The 19,076-nt window shown below is 53.0% G+C and overlaps 3 protein-coding genes and 1 long non-coding RNA gene across 6 annotated transcripts in view; 2 read left to right on the forward strand and 2 right to left on the reverse strand.

Annotated features, from left to right (window-relative positions):
- The first annotated feature begins 6 nt into the window (after positions 1–6).
- On the forward strand, positions 7–3,814 carry Gm2506 (predicted gene 2506). Of its 3 annotated transcripts, XM_006542765.2 has the most exons (4): positions 7–226; positions 862–2,111; positions 3,308–3,440; positions 3,630–3,809. In XM_006542765.2, exons 2-4 carry the CDS (start codon positions 2,018–2,020, stop codon positions 3,784–3,786), a joined length of 384 nt encoding a protein of 127 aa, XP_006542828.1. In that variant the 5' UTR covers positions 7–226; positions 862–2,017; the 3' UTR covers positions 3,787–3,809. The 3 variants fall into 3 exon arrangements, with proteins under 3 accessions (XP_006542828.1, NP_001186895.1, NP_001186894.1); NM_001199966.1 differs by lacking the exon at positions 7–226 and having other exon boundaries at positions 1,718–2,111; positions 3,630–3,814; NM_001199965.1 differs by lacking the exons at positions 7–226; positions 862–2,111 and adding an exon at positions 3,060–3,166 and having other exon boundaries at positions 3,630–3,814.
- On the reverse strand, positions 3,084–13,572 carry Gm2002 (predicted gene 2002). Its single transcript, NM_001100596.1, has 14 exons — positions 13,444–13,572; positions 10,698–10,869; positions 9,603–9,702; positions 9,399–9,459; positions 8,404–8,573; positions 8,161–8,275; positions 7,975–8,007; positions 7,730–7,896; positions 7,010–7,173; positions 5,692–5,833; positions 5,221–5,346; positions 5,027–5,123; positions 4,717–4,799; positions 3,084–4,204 (listed from the first exon to the last, which is right to left on the reverse strand). Exons 3-14 carry the CDS (start codon positions 9,700–9,702, stop codon positions 4,164–4,166), a joined length of 1,299 nt encoding a protein of 432 aa, NP_001094066.1. The 5' UTR covers positions 10,698–10,869; positions 13,444–13,572; the 3' UTR covers positions 3,084–4,163.
- Positions 13,573–13,586: 14 nt separating this feature from the next.
- On the reverse strand, positions 13,587–16,611 carry LOC105247291. The gene is made up of 3 exons (XR_882348.1): positions 16,091–16,611; positions 15,538–15,733; positions 13,587–14,171 (listed from the first exon to the last, which is right to left on the reverse strand). It is a non-coding gene; the product is annotated as an uncharacterized LOC105247291 (long non-coding RNA).
- A 1,120-nt stretch (positions 16,612–17,731) lies between these two features.
- LOC108168680 overlaps positions 17,732–19,076 on the forward strand; it is a 160,442-nt gene continuing 159,097 nt past the window's right edge. The window contains exon 1 of the mRNA XM_030251656.1: positions 17,732–18,264. Within this exon, the coding sequence (XP_030107516.1) occupies positions 17,732–18,264 (533 nt within the window). The remainder of the gene's footprint in view (positions 18,265–19,076) is intronic.

The raw sequence follows: 19,076 nt of genomic DNA on the forward strand, positions 1-19,076 counted from the left end.
GATCAGAGGGTATGACCCTTTGTGAGGGTTTTTCATCCATATGGCTTCCCGGGATGGAATTCAGGGTTTCAGGCTTGGCACCATGGCCATCCTGACAGCCCCATCACCGTTTTAAAAGTCCTTGGTATCAGCAAGAACTAGCAGTTTGCTAAGAATCCTGATACCCTAACCCCATGATTACTTTGTCCACCCAAATCACTCTGGAACCTGTTAACCCTTACAGTGGGTGTGAAGGAAGATGAGATTTTATAACTTGTTTAGGAGCCTACGGCCGGGATCTGGGACTGAGAACAAAGCAGAACAGCCCCCAGGCAGGCCCAGACGGGGCTGTTGTTAAAGCAATCCTAAGAACATCTTGGCTGTATAGATAAAAAGGTATTCAAGGACAAATGGGCCTACATTATCTAAGCTAGCACCATCTGGCTGAAATCACCCCTCAAGCTGGGGACAGGCAAGGCCATCTTATCTAAGTCCACACCATCTGGCGGGAACATCCTGTCTCTCCCTTACCTCTTGGCGCCGAGTAAAGTCACATAACTCATCTGGTTGTTAGATAAGTCCCAAGCCCACCGGAACAAAGCTCTAATGCCCCCTTTTTCTGCTGACATGTAATCTTTCTGTTAATGAATCAACCCCGTGCCTTTTGTCAAAATTCCTTGTATTCCCAACCTCTTGCTTCTTTAAAAGCCCCTAGCTTCCGAGTCTCGCGGTCGATTCCCCTGTCTCCTGCGCGAGGTACGTGTCGACCCAGAGCTCTGCCAAATAAACCTCATGCGTCTTGCAACAAGAGAGGATTCTTGTGTTCGTGGGTGTTCCCTGTTCCTGGATTAGAGCGGGATCCCTAAATTTGGGGTCCTACAGGTGAGAGTCAGACTGTCCTCATAGTGTCCACCACATAGACACACTGACTCCCATTCCAGAACAGGCACCTGAGGATTATGCTATGGAGACAGCCTGGATCCTGGCTGAGCTCAAAGCTGACTTTTAGCCTGGCACTGCCTCTGTCATAGCACACTGTGCTGGAAAAGAGGACTTGGCCTCCATATCTTTGGAGACGCCAAAATAAGGAGAGAAGGGAAGCCAGGAAAATGTTTCTGCCTTCCAAAGATCTCTGGATTGGCAAACCCAGGGGAGCTCACATGGCAAGCAGTATAGACAGGATGGTGGAGTGGGGTGAGCGGGGCAGGCGAGGTGAATGTCCTTAGAATTTCTTTTTTGGTGAAACACCCAAGCCCTGGGACAAAGATCTAGACCGGGCGTAAGAGAGAAGCTTCGGGTACCAAAACTTGAGGATGCATGGCCTCTGGCTCGTGGGTAACCTTCAAGTGTGCAAACTTTTAGCCATTCCCTCACAATTTCTGCATCGAAGACACCTTCAAATGCTTTGACTAGCCCTGGGTCCACATCTTCCCAGACTGTCATAAGACCTCTGAGAAAATGTCCAAAAGGTGCCTATGGGTCTTAACCCTGGTCAGGAGGAAGCAAGGCCTTTTCAGTTTAGCCAAAGAAACCGCTCGGAGGCAGTGGAAGTCCTATCCCAAGATCTCTACTCCAGAGGATGGCTGGCCTCAGAGCAGGAAATTCAGTCTCCAGATAAGGGATGGATTCTTGGTGTTATGACTCGGTTTATATTTTAAATCCAGAGCAGAACTTGAGAATTGAAATCCCCAGATTAGGAGCCTAGGCCATTAGCCCAATAAACACACCCCTACTCTAGGCCATTTACAACTTTCCAGAAAGCATTGACTCAAAATGAATAGGAATTTTGCATACAGATCCAGCTATACCCCAAGGCCCCACTGCAATAAATTTGGATTTCCACATTGATTCCACCGAACCATATTAGTACATACTTATTTCTGATGGAAAGAAGCATAGGGTGGGTACAGGTGTTTGGGGTTTGGGGAAATGGGTATTTCTGAAGCTGGGTTCGGAAGGGTATGTTCCTTCAAGCCCAGAATGGAAAGACGGTAGAATTTGAATCAAACGAGACGACCTAACTTTGTTCTTGAGTCCGATGTCTCCAACAAGCCAGAGACTAAGTCTGGAAGCCCCCAGCCTCCCACTGAGAAGCTGGCATCCGTGGAACAAGACTAAGCAGAAGCAAGAAGGTGAGATTTGGGAAAGGGGCTTTGTCTTCTTGGAGTTTTGTTGATTTGTTTGTTTGTTGAGGCAGGATCTCACTACGTAGCTCAGGCTGGCCCCGGAACTCACTGTGTAGACCAGGCTAGTCTCAAACTCACAGAGATCGATTTGCCTGCTGAGTACTGGGGGACAAGACATGCTACCATACATCCACCCACTTTCACCTGTTTTAACACCAGCAACCTGGCACCAAAGTACTTTTATTTCTCTCCCGCATCTGCCTCAGTTTCCCTCCTTAATGGTAAACATCTCCCTATTACCCAAGAAGAGTCTGTTTTAGGGTCCCATCAATTTCTCCTGATTAGAAACATGCAGGGCTGGGCGGAGCGGGGCGGGGCAGGGCGGGGCGGGGCGGGGCGGGGCGGGGAAGGTAGTAGGGAGGAGAAGATGAAGGCAGGTCAGTGCTGGCCTGCCTTCTGTTCCTACCCACTCACAAACTTCCATCAGACGTGTGTATGTGTACTAATATGGTTCAGCGAGATGATTGTGGAAATGCAAATGGATTCCAGTGGGGCTTTTAGGTATAACTGGATCTGTGTCATTTCTGTCCGCGAGCACACATTCATGGGCGTGACTTCATGAGTTACAGGACCAACATATGACTGTGAATGTGTGGTTATGGGTGTGAGCATAAATGACTATCAGGAGACACCACCATGAACCACGGCTGTTCTGAGCTTCTGTAACGTCAGCCCCGGATACTATTCGCTAGCTCTCTCCATTCTTCTCCGTTCAGGGCTTAGAAGCCCATGGGGAAATGGCAGTCCAGGCAGGGGATTGGGTCACTGACAACAGGCCAAGAGTTAGAGCTCAGCATCACAAGATAAGCAAAGCATCACCACCTGTGTCTGACTCACCTAGTGCCCGAGGCAAAGCACAGCTAGATAAAAGCTGGGGAGCAGGGGAGAAAGAAAGGAAGGAAGGAAGAAACCTCTAGGCTGAGTGAGCATGATGGAGGGGCTCTCCCCCGCCAGCAGCCTCCCGCTGTTACTGTTGCTTCTGAGCCCGGCTCCTGAAGCAGGTAAGTTCTCAGAGGCCATAGAATGAATGCTGAGCGAGGGGACTACAGGGAACAGGGCCCAGAAAGTTGGACCTCTAGCTATGTAATCAGAGCAGCTTGTGGGTCCAGACCTCTCTGAAGTGTGGCCCTATTGTTCTCCAGCCTTGCCTCTGCCCTCCAGCACTAGCTGCTGTACTCAGCTCTATAGACAGCCACTCCCAAGCAGGCTGCTGAGGAGGATTGTCCACATGGAACTGCAGGAGGCTGATGGGGACTGTCACCTCCAGGCTGTCGTGTGAGCTCTGCCCCCAACTTTGATACCTCTAACTCTGCCCTCAGTCCGAACCCCCAATATTCATCCCTAGCCCCTTTACTAACTCTAATACCTACCCGGATTTTCATCGGGCTTTTACCCCTAACCCCTGAACCCTACCTAAGCTCATCCCCCAAATGTGAGCCTAGCTTTGGACTTTTCCCTTCTCAGGCTTCACCTGGCTCGGCGCAGTGTCTGTGTTCATCCCCAGAACCGCAGCCTGGCTCGGTGGTTAGAACGCCAAGGGAAAAGGCTCCAAGGAACTGTACCCAGTTTAAATCTGGTACTACAAAAGAAAATGTACTCACACCCCCAACAGCAAAACTAATAAAGCAACATTAGACGACAATCTCCAAAAACTTCCGTCTCTTTTATTTCAACTCTTCACACTCCCCAGAAGGGCCAAGCCCAAGACCGCACACACTCTCCAATCATGTGTACACACATGCAGAGAACTTTTGCTCCCTGTCTCACATACACACACGATCACAGGAACACAGACTTCTGTACACATTCCTCAGGTGGACTTCCACCTCAGGACATCAGAAGTCCAGACAGCCTTCAGCCGGCAGCAAGTTTGGAGTATAGGTGTCAAAGAAAAGAGCTCAGACTTCCAGCTGAGACCTCCATCCACAGGGATCCACTGCCCCGCCTCTTTCTGCCTGTCCTTTTAACCACCCAAGTCTGACCGGGTTACAGATGAAATCAGCTGAAGTTCTCTGGGGTCCTCTGCAGGTTTGGAATTCCTAAAGGAACAGAGAGCATAACAGGAGGACTGGATCCAGACCCAACACAGGAGCCCGCTTCTGAGGGAGCCCTAACACTGAAGATAAGGCAGCAGATGAAGTTCTGGGGCCAAGGGTAGGGGTGGCAAACAAGCATGATGACCTGTGTTCAGCCCCCAGGACTCATGCAAAGGTAGAAAGACTCCCAACACATGCTATGACACGTGTGTGTGCATACACATACCATACACACACAACAGTAAGAAGATTTAATTTTTTAAATCTGGGAGAGGAGCAAGCACTGATCCAAGACATTTAAGTGGGGGAAGGGTAATATCAGTTCTGACGCCTTAAAAATGAAGGGAGCTACTATAAGTCCCAAACTTTTAAATGGGAAGAGACCCATTTCTGAGAATAGGCACTTGGGAGGAAGACCCAACTCCAGTGATTCCTGGAACCCACAAAATTAATAGGGTGTCCGGTTCTTAAGTCAGACACTCAACCAAGCACTTAGATTACCAAGTGCTACTCACCTGGAAGCTTTTCCACCGGGATCATGGGTGCCAAGAGCCCAGGTTTTTGCGGTCCTTCCTTCCCACTCCGTCTCAGCCTCAGCCTGAAGCATAAAAGAGCAGCTGTCTCCCTAATACCATGTCTCGTCCAAGAGGATTGATTAGCAAAGGAAGAGGAATCATGACAGAGAAGACAGTCGGGTGGGGAGACGTGGTTCCAAACTCCAGCAGGCTCAGCGGGCAGTCAGCAGAGGGTGGGAATGGCTGTGGTCCCTGGGCATCAAAGCGGCTGTGGGGCAGTACAGCTAAGGAACCAGTGGCACTCACTCACCAGAGCCCCAGTGCCAGGGCTCCAACAGCCAGGCCAAGGCAAGAGAAGATTCCCAGAGATGCTAACACAGCTACTTGCTCCAAGGGATCCCTGTGATCTAAAGAAAAAGGCCACATGTCCCTGGGAGAGCAATGATGCCACCTTCTGTCTAGGACTTTAGTCCTCCACATGCTCTGTCAATCCATCAGACTTACCAAGTGGCCTTGGGTCTGGCTGCAAGGAAGGCCTTGCAGGAGCCAGGCTGTCCTCCTGAGCTACTACTGCCTCTAGCTGCTGTCCATGTCCCTGGCTCCAATCAGGTATCTCATCCTGCAGGAGACCTGAAGAAAGATGAAACCCGAGAGGTGCACACAGAAGCCTCTGCCTTTCTAGGGCAGGAGCAGGGCTAGAACCTAAAGCTGAGGTAGGGGCCTAGGAGGCAGTTTCAAAGGGTGTGGCCAGCTTCTGGGGATCCGGCTTGTAGACTTGCAGACACAGGGTCTAAATGTGCAGAGGTGGAGACGTGGAGGAGAGGGACTAAAGTCAGAGGAGGGCTGCAGACCAGCAAGGCTATCGAATAGGACAGCAGTGCTGAAGGCCCCTAACAAGGGGATGTGTAAAACTGTCCAGTGGATAGTTGCTTTGGTGTGAGGGCCCCACCCTTTGTCTTTGTTTCTGTCTCTCACCAGTGCTAGGAGTACCCCAGGCCTCTGGGCTCCAGGCGCTCCAGGTGCCAGCATCCAGAAAGTCCCTGGCACTGACTCGTACCGCGTGGGGCAGCCCAGCCACAGTATCTGTTATCACTTCCTCCAAGCCAATGGGCTCCACCTGGAGGTAAAGACGGCTGTTCAGGGTGTGGTCCCAATGTAAGTAAAGAACCCGCCCAGTCGCAGCCATCGAAGAGTAGCCCTCTCCCACGCTGCCATCCCTGTCCACCTGCTAGGGAGGGTCTAGACCCCACGTTGGGTGGCTGATGGGACAAAATCTAGGTCTGGGATTTGGAAAATGGAAGCATGTAGAGGTTACTTAGAGGGCCTGTGGTGTCAGCCAGTCTGTGTTCAAAACTCTAAGTGACTTGCTGAGTGGACTGTGGGCCTCCACATCTCAGCTTCCTCGTTTGTAAATAGGGATGACTATACCTAAAAGAGATAACCTGTCAAATGTGTATTGAGGTACCCTGTAGGCAGGCAGCTCTGAATGCAAATTATAAACTAAAGGGACAGCTTCCTAGGACAGATGCCAACAAATCTTTGACATTTCTGGATGTGGAGATAAAACTATTTTCACCTAGACACAGGAGTATGGATACGAGGAGGGTCTTCTAGGTAAAAGGTATTCCCTTTCCTATAAGTTATTCTCTCCCACCCCTTCTCTTTCTTTGTGTGTGGGTGGGTGGGTTGTGTGTTGGTGTGATGTGGTGTGTGTGATGTGTGTGTGTGTGTATGTGGTGGTAGTAGTGGTAGGGTATGTGTGTATGGTGGGATGTGTCACAGCATACGTGTGGTGGTCAGAGGAAGAACGCAGGATTAAGTCTTTCTGCCTTCTGCACTGTTTGAAGACAGGTTTTTTGTTGCTCTCAGCTAGCCCATGAACTTCTAGGCATTCTCCTGTCTCTGCCTCCCCTCTTGCTGTTGGAGCACTTGGGTTACAAACTCTGCTATTTCACCTGGCTTTATGTGGACTGAGGATTCAGACTCAGGTCCCCTTGCTTATAAGTGGCTGTTCTGTAATACACTAAGCCGTTTTCCCAATCCCTCCAAGTGATTTTTAAAAAAGCCATTTCTATTTTCCACAGACAGGCTTGCATCATGGTTAGTTACCCAGGACAGGAGTCCTACCCGATACAACTCCAGCACCCAGCTCAACACCTGGGGAACACATATATAGAAAGGGAATCAGGTCTTCTGAGACCAGCCAGTGCCTAGAAGCGATGCAGAATATCTGATCTCTTAACACCAGAGACAACACTAGAAGATGAAGACCGAGACACACTGCAGACCTCACCGTGGACCAGGCTGGATGCTGTGCTGGTCGGTATTGCAACCGGAACTTGAGCAGAAAGTGGGGTTGGCGACGCCAGGAGGCAGGGTATGTCCAGCTGGCATGCAGGCGTCTTGGGTAACCAGGTACGGATTCCACCCGCAGTCCTTGGGGTGGATCGGGACGCACTAGAGACAGCCAGACACAAAGTTCAGGGTAAGTAATGGGTACTCATTCCTTCCCACAGTGTGTGTGTAAAGGTGCTTTCGTCAGATCCGTCCCAGGAAGGAGGGGAAATGTCGAATTTGATCACTCATTGAGCCTCAGGACCTGTCTGTCATTATTATAAGCAGCAATGCAAAAACAGAGTTTTGATAGCTTTGAGTGATAAGCAGATTTTTCTTTCCATCCACAGAAGATTCGCTGGCCCAAATTCCAACCTACATATACTGCCTTCTCCCCTCCCACACTCAGATCAAGAAAATAAAGGGGGGGAGGCTTTCCCTAGGTGGGGAGAGCATGAGATCGGGCTGCCTTCAGCATAGACAGGGTCCAGAAGCAGGAGTGAGCCAGGCAGCTGGGAAGGATGCATAGGTAATGATGGGAGCCTCTAGGGTACAGAGCCATCTGTGACGACTCTGTCTTTATGAAAAGGAGAGGACCAGTTGGAAGCTGGGGCAAGGTGAGTGTAAGTCTGTGCGGAGTCTCTGTGACATGGGTCTGGAAGGAGCCTGGGGTACTCACAGATGCTCTGTAATCTCACATCCAGTAGGCACGTGCTGGCACCCAGTGGGTTCACCTCGGTCACATTGATCCGGTACTCACTCCAGAACTCTGCCCCATGGACCACACATCGGGAGGCCTCCAGAGGGTCCTGTGGACACGGCCAAGGCCCGGTGGATGGACTTTCCCTAGAATAGAGGATGTCGTTTTGGGTTTTGGAAATAGGTCACAAGTTAAGAGTCCCCAGTCTCTCTGTCATGTCCTACCTCTGACTCTCAGCTCCTGGCAGCGTCTTCTTCCTGGTAAAAAGGTTACCATCTGAGGTTAGGAGGGAAAGAAGGCCCCTACCTTCTCTGAGAATTTGTCAGAACCTCCCTCCCTGCTTCCCATACCCATCTCATGTCAGCAACCCCAATTCCATAGGCACACATACCAAACACACCCACACATACCTGTAGGAAGTAAGGTAGCGGGTGGGCAAACCGCTGACCTGGCCTGGACTCCAAGTACAGGAGAAGTTTTCATAGTCTACCGCTTGGCAAGAGACTTCAGGACGTGCTGGGGGAACTGGAGACAGAGGGCACAGCTGGAGACCAAGACATCCCTAGCTCCATCCTATCCCAGAGGGCTTGCACGGATCCTAGGTCCCCTTGGGGAATCCCATGGCCCCTCACTGCCACCTTCCACTAACTCACAGCCCAGCTTCAGGGTCACCATGCCCCCTGATACACCATCCAGGGTCTGGCAGACATAAGTGCCTTCATCAGGGCTGTCCACCTGGGCCAAGACCAGTCTGTGTCCTAACCCAGAGTCAGGTCCCTGGAGCAGCCTTGAATCTCCATCCCGAAACCAGGACACTGGAGTCCTGGAGGAAAGATGAGGAGATGAGTCAGAGAGAGACGAGGTTGGGCTGTACAACTGTTCTCTGAGCACACTTGCAATCAAACCACGATTCTGTGCCTGGGGTGGTGGTGTGTAAGAATCATCCCAGGAGGCTGAAGCAGGGGGTTCATGAGTTTGGGGCCACTTGGAGCTACATAGTGAGTTCCAGATCACTCTCAAATGCCAAGATAAATAAACGAATAAAATAAAAACAAGAAAGAAAGGAGACTAAGCCCAAGCCCAAATTCCCTTCACATAGTCCCTTGTGGTCTCCCGTGGCCTTCTTTACCTTATCACCCCAACTTCCTCCTGCACAGGCCGCATTCTCTTCTTTCTGTTCCTTAGCACTGAGGTCACCCCCACCTCAGGGCATCTCCACAAGCTGCTGTCCCTGTCAGGAGCTACCCTAACCTGGCCATTGCTGCTCCTTTTTGACCAAGTTTCTTGAGTGCTTGCTGCCTGCCTTCCCCACTAAGATGAAAGCGCTTGAAGGCAAGCGTCTTGCCTTTGTCGTGTCTCAGAGCCTACGGCAGGCCCGGCACTTAGCAGGTACTTAAACATACCGGCTGGTTCACTGAGGGATGATTTTGGGTACTAAGGATCAAGCCACCGCCCACCCCTGAGGCTTTGTACAGGCCTGGCACCAATGACATCCCCAGCATTAGCAGCACTTTCTATTGAATAAATATATTTGGAGGGTTAGGACACACAAGCAAGGATTACAGCCAGAAGAAGCAAGTTTAGGAGGGAACATAGGATCTGGGCAGGGTCAGGAAAGGATGAGATGAACAGACAGGTGGACACTTACCCAGCACTCACTCCGGGGCAGCACAGCATCACGGGCCTGCCAGGTTGTCCATACTGGACCCCTATAAAAGGCGGTTATTACTTCTTTTATACCCTCTCCTATTTACGAGAACGACAGGGTGAGGAGCAGGCTGCCAAGCCCTGGGTGGGGTCATTGTGCCCAAGCATGAAGTTACACTTGGGAGCCAGAGAGGCATTTTTTTACCTGGAGGACCCCAAGCTTGGGGGCAGGGGGAGGAGGAAGACACCAGGGCTGTAGCCACGGCCACCAGGACCCTGGTCAGCCCTGAGCAGCTGCTGCTCATCTGTGGAGAAAGAGGACACTTAAGGACTTACCCTTCCATGAACTAAAGCCTGGCTTATCCCTCTCCAAAGCTGGGGCTTCCTTAAGGAAAACTGAAGTACCAAGAGAAATGAAGCTATTGAAAATGACTGAGGAATCTAACCTGAACTTCCATTTCTCGCCATATACCCAGTGTTGTATTTGTCCTTGTGTATGTGTACACACACACACACACACACACACACACACACACACACACACACACACGTTCATCCCAGTCCTGGGCTTAAGGCCCAGAACAAAAGCCAGAGGCAACAGACTGTGCTAGCACTCACCCCCCACCCCCGCAACACAACACACCATCCTTGGCGCCCACCCCTGGCACCAAAGATTGGCACCAGCTCCTCCACTCCCATTAACCCATACGATTCAGCTGCTGGGAATTCTGGCATTCACCCCTAACCTGACCAAGGCTAATTATCGCCTCTGGCCAACATACAGCAAACCTCATCACCCGCAGATAGGGAGCTGACATGATGGGCCCAAATGTCCCCCATATTCCCAACATGAGGCCCTGCCCTCCTCTAGCTGCCAAGCCTCTGGCCTAGGCCTGGCTTCTTGCTCTCATATTTGGGCCACTCAGATGGGCCTGGCTTGAAATCTTGTTGGTCTCAAGCCTGTGAGGCTGGATGGAGCTAGGGTGCAGGCTGGGGCTGCAGAATTAAGCGGATCAAGGCTTTGTGAATGGCACCATCGTCTCCCAGTCACCCATGCCAAAAGCCTGGGAGGCGTCTGCGCTTTTGAACACAATGTTCCCTCTGGGCCTGGCACACAGTAGGCGCTAATAAATGTCTGTTGGACTGAATTTAACTCAATTTTCTCTCTTGGAATTCCTCTTCTGCCTCTGCCTATTCCCTGGTCCTGGGTGTCTGTGGCAGTAAGTCTCCAGATTTTTAAATTGTCTAGGTCTTCCTAGTCACCATAGTTGAGTTTGTGGGGGAGTTGGTCCTTCCTTACCCGTCTATTTCTGACCCTAAGTGATCACAGGCTCTTCAGGAATGAAGCCATGGGAGGTGAAGGGAGAGAAGCAGTCTTGGGATAACCTCGGGCCTTCTGGGAAACATGGGCCCTATTATCAGCAGCAGGGAGTCACCGGAAGTGGACAATCCTTTGAGGACAGATGTCTCCACTGTGAAGAACAGGAGGGGGGTCAGAGCCCGCTGGGGTGGAGAGGCGATTTCCGAGTAGTGAATTAGTTTCATGCGAATTTTTGCAAAATGAAAAATTGCATCTGTGATTTTGCAAGTCTGTGTTGTGTCCCTGTTTTTGTCTTCAGGAAACACAAAGTCCCCTGATCCCAAATGTCCTTGTCCTCCCTGGCTCTCTCTACCCTCCTTCCTGTGCTCCCAGTAGCTTCATTCTCCAAACTTAACAGGCCCCAGGGTAACCATGGGGAAGGGCCTTTGGCGAGCAGACGTGTCCAGGGAGCCTGAACTCTGTGTATACCTGACATGGGGTCCTCTGGAGGGGGAAGCAAATGGAAAGATGACTCCAAGTGGCCTTCTCTACACTGAGGCACTCTGCTTTCTTTCCAGCCCCAGGGCCTTGTCCCAGTCAGGATGAAAATCTGACCTCCTATGCAGCAGCTCACTAGCAGGAGCTGGAGAGAGGGTTCAGTGGCTAAGAGCACTTACTGTTCTTGCAGATGACCCAGGTTTGGTTCTAAGCACCCACAAGGTGGCTCACAGTCATATAACTCCAGTTCTGGGGGGATCTGATGCCCTCTTCTGACCTCCACTGGCTTCTGCATGCATGTGGACGTATACATACACTCACACACGAGTACACATAGATAAGTTAGTTTTAAAAAGATCTCACTAATAGGGAAATGTTCTGTGCCCTTAACTACTCTACAACACATTCCAGACCACCATGGCCTTGGAACCAAAGGTGTTTTAGGATGTAGTTTCTGAGCCACTGCCGCCTCAGCCTGCCTCCCAGAATTCTGCTTAGTCTTCCCTGAGGTTACCAAGCCTGCATCTCATCACTAAAGGCTGAAGGGCTTTTCCAAGGCTTGTTCCCCTGTGCCTTGAAGCTTAGATTCACTTTTTACAGGTTAGGGTTTGTCCCGCTTACCCTATTACACCATGTACATATTTGGTGTATTTTAAAGGACCTACATATAAATATTGATAAATCTATTTCCAACTAGGTCTGGTGATGAAAGTTGGTGATCCCAGATACTCGGAAATCAGGGACAGGAAGATCTCAAATTCAAGGCTTGCCTGCACTAAAAAGTGAGTTCAAAGCCAGCCTGAGCAATTTGGTGAGCTCCTGTCTCAAAATAGAAAGTTAAAAAGAAGCCAGGCAAAGTGCCACACGCTTTTAATCCTAGCTTTCAGGAAGCAGAGGCAAGAGGATCTCTGAGTTCAAGGCTAGCCTCATCTACAGATCAATTTCCAGGACAGCCAGGACTACACAGAAAAATCCTATCTTAAAGAGAGAGGGGGCAGAAGGGTATAACTCCATGGTAGACATCTCCTCCAGCATAACACACACACACACACACACACACACACACACACACACACACACACAGTCTATTCCAACTGTTAGAATCACCTGTTTTATGCCTGACCCAGCATCTCCTGATGGAGGCCAAAAGAAAACCCTCACAGAGCTTTGAGGCACCAAACAGCTAACTAGACAACTCAACAGATATCACATTAGCCATTAAACTAGACATCACACTAACCATATCAGGCAAAGGAATATGGTACCATGAGAGAGGAAAGAAAGGGGCGTAGTCGGCGCCTCTCTTAGGAGACATTTAGATGTCACTTCTTGGCTGAGGGGATTGGGGTGTCAGATATGGGAATTTTACACGGGCTAACTGTACAATCATCTTCATTTTCTTTTTAAAGTATCCATCTTTCTTGATTAGAATGTGAGCCCTAAGAGGGTGGGAACTTAAAACAAGTTTGAGGCAAATTGTAAACAGCAAAGTGCACGAAATTTAAGGGTATATAGTTCAAATTACAGGTTCGGCTTCAGTCTCGCTTGTCCCGAAGTTTCCTAGAAATGAAATAGGTCGGTGTGTCCTCAGAGCCCCTACCCCTCCCTCCCTCTCCCTCAGCGTTTTGTCTGAGCTTTACCATGTCGGTATGCCGGCTGCAACTGGCTATTTTACATTGCTGTGACCATGTCGCTATTTATCTATCTGGGTTATTCCTAACTGAAAATATAATTAACAAAGCGCTCCTGATCTGTTCTTTGAGGTATGCATTTGTAAGTAGAATTGCCAGGTCCTGGGATCTATGTATGTTCATCTTAGTGGACCCTGCTATTTCCTAAGCTGTTGTACCGAGTTACACGTGTGTGAACCATGCATGGAAGCTAACCCTTCTACAGCTTTCTGAAGCAGCGTCTGGCTCACTGCTGTACTTACACCAATGCCTGGCACACAGTACAGTGCCTGGCACACAGTAGGGCACACACACACACTTAAGAACAAGAGGTGCCATCACCACTGCCTGGCTGCGGCGTCGACCTGCTGAGTGATTCTGGCAGATGTCTGCCTGGCTTCAGGATCATTCCCTATCTGTAGCACAGCAACCGATACCAAGGGCCCTGCTGGCCACTGCCAGCTGGGTGCCGTGAAAACTAGCCACCTGCTCACTCACTTGTCTCACTCGTATTGCTTAAGGATGGCACCTACTGTGCGCCAGCACGCAGAGGGTGTGATCTGTGACATTCCACTTACGGCCTCTTTCGGGTCAGCCAAGGCCAGGGTCACTAGCTATCTCGTCCCCAACTCGTCTTGCAAGGAGCTCGCTTCTCCTCCCTGTCCAGCCCTGACCCCAGGCGGGGGGGAAGGGGTCTGGACTGAGTCTGTGAATGGAAAATGTGATTAATAATCAAAAAAACATCCAAGAGGAAGAGACCAGGAAAACAACTTCAGGAAGGCTCCTTGCCCAGGGGAGGGGGCCGTGTCCTGGGCCTCGGGACAGCTCCGGCCACCCTTTCTGGGACACAGCCACAGGAGTGGGTAATTTTAGCCAAAAGCAGAAGGGGGGAGCCATTTCAATGACTTATTTTCAAAGATGCCCCCAATGTAAGTTATGCTTTCTCTGGGAGTTCTCTTCTCTCTGATACCCCTCCTAGTGGTCCCCTAGCCCAGACATATTTGGTGGGGGAAGGCAGAGACTCTGGATTGGGGGTAGAGGAGGAATTTCAACATGAAATGTTTTGTTCATTAGCAGAGAAAGCAGAGAACATAGGGGGAAATTCCCTTTCTTCTTGGGCCTGGGCAGCCCAATTGGACACTCAAAAGCTGTTGTGAAAACTAGGGCCTCAGGCTGCAGGGTAAGAGTACTGACCAGGAACTTGTACCCTCCATGTGGATTTCTGACTTCCAGGGGGTTCGTGGGCCTTCGTCTTTCCTCCTTCCAGGGATTTGATTCCCAAGGCTTCCATCTGTCTTCAGGATTCCTTCTTAGCAAAGCAGGAGGGACTGTGATTAGACTAGGGTTAGAACTTCCTGATGGGAAGGAAGGAGGCCTTGGCCTATTGAATACCTTGGAATTTTGATAGGGTATATTGGAATTGGTAATCTGGTAGGTAAAAGAAGTCTGACATGAGCCTGGGGCAGTAGTGGAAGCCCCTCTATCAGTGAGGGCCCTAGTGGGATGGGAACCTGGAGGATTTCAGTGTGAATGGTTAGCCTCCCTAGTGAGACTCCATCTCTTCCCCCATCCTCCACCTTCAGAGATTGCCTGCCCTTTTCTAGTACTAGATTGGGAGGGTCAGGGCACAGAGAGGCAGTGGGCTCCACCGTAGGATTCCAGAAGGAGGGGGTTGTTGTGAATGTGTCCCAGGTGCTGTCCCGAGATGGTGCTGGAGCTGTTTCAGGATGGGGCGGGGGGTGGGTGTGAGTCGCCTATGGGGGTGGCTGGGCTGGTCCCTGACTTGGGGGGGGGGGGGGCTCTGGGCCCCCCTCCCTGGCTCGGCCCGGGGCTGTGTCGGGATCGGGTTTCTCGGCGCCTGGAGCCTCCGCGAGGCCGAGCTGTTCCCGGCCCCGGCCAAGCCGCCCCGGGCGCTGGCACTGTGCGAGGAAGCAGGGGGGGTAAGGGGGAGCGAGGGGGGGCTGCGAGGGCGTTTACGTAACTGCCTTCCAGAGCCCGCCCCGACCCGCCAACCCCAGTGTGATTGAGAGCGTGTGTGACTGTGTGTGTGCCTGTGAGAAACACGTTGCACTATGGCCGTGCCTTGTGTGTGTGCTATAGATGTGTGATTCAGAGATTCAGAGTTCTTCCCGGAGCTCAGGCTTAAGCTAGAGTCCCATGACTCCTCAAGTACCACCGTGAGGCTGAAAATAAGCACTTTATTCAGTGAGACAGGGTGTGTGATTTTATGTGAACCTGCGTTTGGTGCGGCTAAGGCAGCCTGTGTGAGAGTGTAACTATTATCCAGGAGGTTGCCTGGCCCTGGAACCTTCTGCTTAGACATGGGGCTTTTCTGTAAGAGCACTTGGGAAGCTGAGACCACATCGGTAGCTTTCCTTCCTGGAGACAGATCAGTATAAATGGGAAAAGTGTCATTGCAACCTAAAGGCCGAAATGACACAGTTAACTCTGGGGGTGGGTGAGTGAGCAGGATCAGTTTAGTTCATCCTGCCAGGACAGCAAAGTCCTCACAGAAGCCATAAAACCCCAGGACAGTTAGTAATGTGTCTTTGCTCAGTGGTAGAGCCTGGAATTTCCTGAGTGGGTTCCATACCAATCACCACAATAACAAATGAGCAGACACCTGAAGTCAAGGAAAACGTCTCCAGTGTCCCAAGGTCTCGCAAACTTACTAATTCTGGGATCTCTATTATTGTGGGGCTTCCAGTCTGGGGGTATGACTTCCACTCTGTCATGGGTGAGGCACGTGGTGAAAACGGGTTCCACTGAGGCACGGTTTGAGTGAAGGTGTCCATGAGTGTGGTCTACCTTACCACCGAAAGAGAAGGGGCTGGTGCAGATATGGGCTGGCCTGCTCTCTTACCAGACCTGGAAAGGGAGTGTGACCAGAGGTGAAGGCCTGTCTAGGAAGCCTAGCTCTACCCACAGGCCGCTGTTGGCCCAGCTCAGTGGGAAGAATTTAGGTTCTGAGCTAGGTGACCACAGGATGGAAAGGGGACAGATCCTTCCTTGTTCCGTGGGTCCTCAAGGCCTGAGCGCCGAGCCGGAGTCGCAGCCCAAGAACACACATCCCGATCTTCCCGCCAGGTGTCGCTGCGGCCCCGGGGAAATGGACGTGTTTGCTGGTTCCGCTCCAGGAGCTGCCGTCCGACACACCACCACCACCACCACCACCACCACCACCACCACCACCACCACCACCACCACCACCACCACCACCACCACCGTGGGTCCGACGTGTGTCCCTCCTCATCTTCCCCCACACTGGGTCGTATTCCTGGACTTGTGTCGTCTGGTGCGAACAATGAGCCTGCATCAGGTGGCTGCGGCAGTGATGATGGTAGCCTCCCTGTGCCCTGGTGTCGTTTGTCGGGGGGTGTAATCCTGACTGCCCTCAACCTGCAGAAGGAGCATCTGAAAAGTCAAGATGACCCACTCAGGACTTGCAGATCTCCGTGTCCGTTTGTCTGCCTGTCCCCAGACCGGTGTGAGCACGTAGTCTCATCAGCATCGGCTACTCCTCCAGAACCTAACCTGGTCCAGGCCTACCATCAGCAAAGAAAGATAGTTAGACAGTTTGTGTGTGTGTGTGTGTGTGTGTGTGTGTGTGTGTGTGTGCGCGCGCGCGCGTGTTCCCATCACCAACGCTCCGTATTTCGTCGCCCTTCCTGCATTCCTTCCCGCAGCCGACTAGTTAGGGTCTGTATCCTGGGGAGCTGAGGTGGGTGCAGAGAAGCTGGTTGTGTGCTCTGACCTGAGCTTCGCTGTGTGTCCTTAAGCCCTGGCCCACCTCCTCTGAGCTCCAGTCCAGCCTGACTCCAGACCGTTGGACGGTGGAGCCATGGAAGTGAAAGCGGAAAGCCCCAGCAGTGGCGGGAACGGTTTTTCCTCTGCAGCAGAGTCTCTGAGGCATTGGTTGGGAAAGGGCCCGGGCGCTGTAGGCAGCCTGCTGGGGAACGGTGTGAAGAAACAGCGAGATATTTCCCTTCCCTAGCCCTCAGCCGGGGAACAGTTCCTTGGAGGGGTAAGGCCCAGGGATTATGGGTCAAAGGCCAGTCGAAAAATCCAATCGACTCCGGTTCTCTGCCTCTGCCATCCCCTTTGCTAATGCGCGTTCGTGTGGCCTCAGAAGTTGATCAGGTTGTCTAACCTTAATCTCCCATATTGCAGACAGAACAGGGGCCTACCTAGGTCCAGTGAAGTGAACACCCTGCCCCCGCCCTCCAAGGCCCAGGCTGCGGGGTGTGTGTGTGTGTGTGTGTGTGTGTGTGTGTGTGTGTGTGTGTGCCAGAGCCAAGCTCAGCTCACAGAGTGTTATGCCCTGCCCTAAAACCGTCCTACCAGGCAGTTAAGTCACAGCTTCCCTAGCTCTCTCCTGGAGGCCGCTTTCCAGGCCCGGTGGCCTAGGGAATGAGTAGTAATGGCAAGGGCCTGGGTATCCATCCTGGTCCGCTGGAGTCATGGAAGCATAAAACCCGTTAACTCCGGACAAGGGACCAAGAGGGGCTTGTTGATGGGGGTGGTAGAAACAGGGGAGGAGTGAGCGGGCTGATTTATGGGAACTGGGGGCTCTGTCTGGTACTCCTCTCGAGGATGCTAGAAGGACCCCAGAGTTGGTCCCGGGTGTGCCAGAGTGTCCGTGTGAGACACTGAGGGACAGAACGGACGACCGTGTGTTCAGGAGAGACCTGGCCAAAGCTGAGAGTGTGATGAGCGATCACTCGGGGGTGGGTGCGCTCCCGGCCGCCCTAGGAGAGCGGGCGGAGTGGGTGTGGGTGTGCGCGCGCGTTTGCAAGACCCGCGGCCCGAGCGCGCGTGAAGCACGGGGTCCATAGCCGTCCAGAGGGCGCGCCGGAGAAAGGGCGAATGCGAGGGGGCCACGCGTGCCAGTGCGGGCGAGCGTGCCAGCGGGGGGTAGGGCTCCTGCCTGCGCGGGGCGAGTGGGAGTGGGGGCTCACAGGCCGGCGCGGGCGAGCGTGCCCCCGAGAGCGTGCCGCGCGTGCCAGGCGCGGGAACGTGCCAAAGCGGAGGCGCGCGGGGGCCGTGGCGGGGAGGGGGGGTCGTGGTGCGCGGCAGCGGAGGCGCGGGGAGACAAGGCGAGAGGGGGAGGGGAGCAAGGGCGCGCGCGGCCGAGCGGGCGCCCGCGGTCACATGGGCGAGGGAAGGAGGGAGGGAGCGCGCGAGGGAGGGAGGAGGATGGGGGGGTTAAAGCCGCGGAGAGCAGAGGAGCCGGTGCAGAGCGGGCGGCGGCGGCGGCAGTGGAGGCGGCGGCTCCAGCCGGCGCGGCGCGGGGTTCGGCAGTGGGATCCGGCCGCAGTGCTCGCTCCGCGCTCCTGCCTCGCTCCCCGCCTGCAGCGGCCGAAGGGCGCGGCGCGGAGCCCGGGTGGCCCGAGGGCGCGGTGAGTGTTCCGCGGCGGTCTGCGCGAGGCTTGACCCTCGAACGCTCAAGGCGGACAGACCGGCGGCCCTCGTGCGTGCGGGTAGAGTGAGTGAGGGGACACGCGTGGGCCCCGCGGTCGGGGGAGGTAGGAAAGTTCACGAGAAACTTTGCCCGCAAACTCGGGGGCGGGGGCGCACGAGCAGCAGCCCCCTACGTCCGGACGCGCCAGGGGTTGGGCGTGGTGGTGGTGGTGGTGGTGGTGGTGGTGGTGGTGGTGGTGGTGGTGGTGGTGGTGGTGAAGCTGGGCGATCAGGGCTGGAGGGAGGTGGCCAGGGCGGTTAGTCCTAGTGTCCCTGTTCTTCCCACCCTTGAGCAGCATGCGCGGGGTCTGGGAAAATTCCAGAGCTAGGGGGTTCGCAGTGACCCCCCACGCACCCAAAGCTTGCTTCTTTCTCGAGGGGGAAATATCTGGACTTCAAAGTGCCCGGGAGTGTAAAGGGATGGCTGCGCTTTTGCCAGTGCCTTGGGTATCCGTGTGAATCCGCGTGTGGGGCGTGTGTGTGTGTGTGTGTGTGTGTGTGTGTGTGTGTGTGTGTGTGTCGGTGTGATCCTGCCTATGGTTTTCTCATGAGTCCGCCTGGATGTATCTGCACGCAGTGAGTCCCTTTCAGTGTGTCTCTTTGTAAGTCCTCTGGTGTGTGTGATTCCAAGCCCGTGGCATATCCCCAAGTGTCTCTTTTGTGAGTCTGCCCATGTGTGCCTTCTCCGGTGTTTCTGGGTGTCCCCAGGCTGTATAGAGTAGTGTATCTCCCGGTGCGTGGGGGGCTGGGC

Source organism: Mus musculus, assembly GCF_000001635.26.
Source record: "Mus musculus strain C57BL/6J chromosome 4 unlocalized genomic contig, GRCm38.p6 C57BL/6J MMCHR4UN_CTG5".
NCBI classification, from domain to species: domain Eukaryota; kingdom Metazoa; phylum Chordata; class Mammalia; order Rodentia; family Muridae; genus Mus; species Mus musculus.

Bases quoted from the DNA above. Each gene is read 5' to 3' on its own strand.
- Gm2002 (NM_001100596.1), bottom strand. From the start codon at position 9,702: ATGAGCAGCAGCTGCTCAGGGCTGACCAGGGTCCTGGTGGCCGTGGCT. The intron at 8,574-9,398 runs GTAAGTGTCCAC...TCTTTCCTCCAG, and splicing joins TGCCCCGGAGTGAGTGCTGG to GACTCCAGTGTCCTGGTTTC. The intron at 5,834-7,009 runs GTGAGGTCTGCA...CTTTACCTCCAG, and splicing joins AGCATCCAGCCTGGTCCACG to GTGGAGCCCATTGGCTTGGA.
- Gm2506 (XM_006542765.2), top strand. From the start codon at position 2,018: ATGTCTCCAACAAGCCAGAGACTAAGTCTGGAAGCCCCCAGCCTCCCA. The intron at 2,112-3,307 runs GTGAGATTTGGG...ATTGTTCTCCAG, and splicing joins GACTAAGCAGAAGCAAGAAG to CCTTGCCTCTGCCCTCCAGC. The intron at 3,441-3,629 runs GTGAGCTCTGCC...TTCCCTTCTCAG, and splicing joins TGTCACCTCCAGGCTGTCGT to GCTTCACCTGGCTCGGCGCA.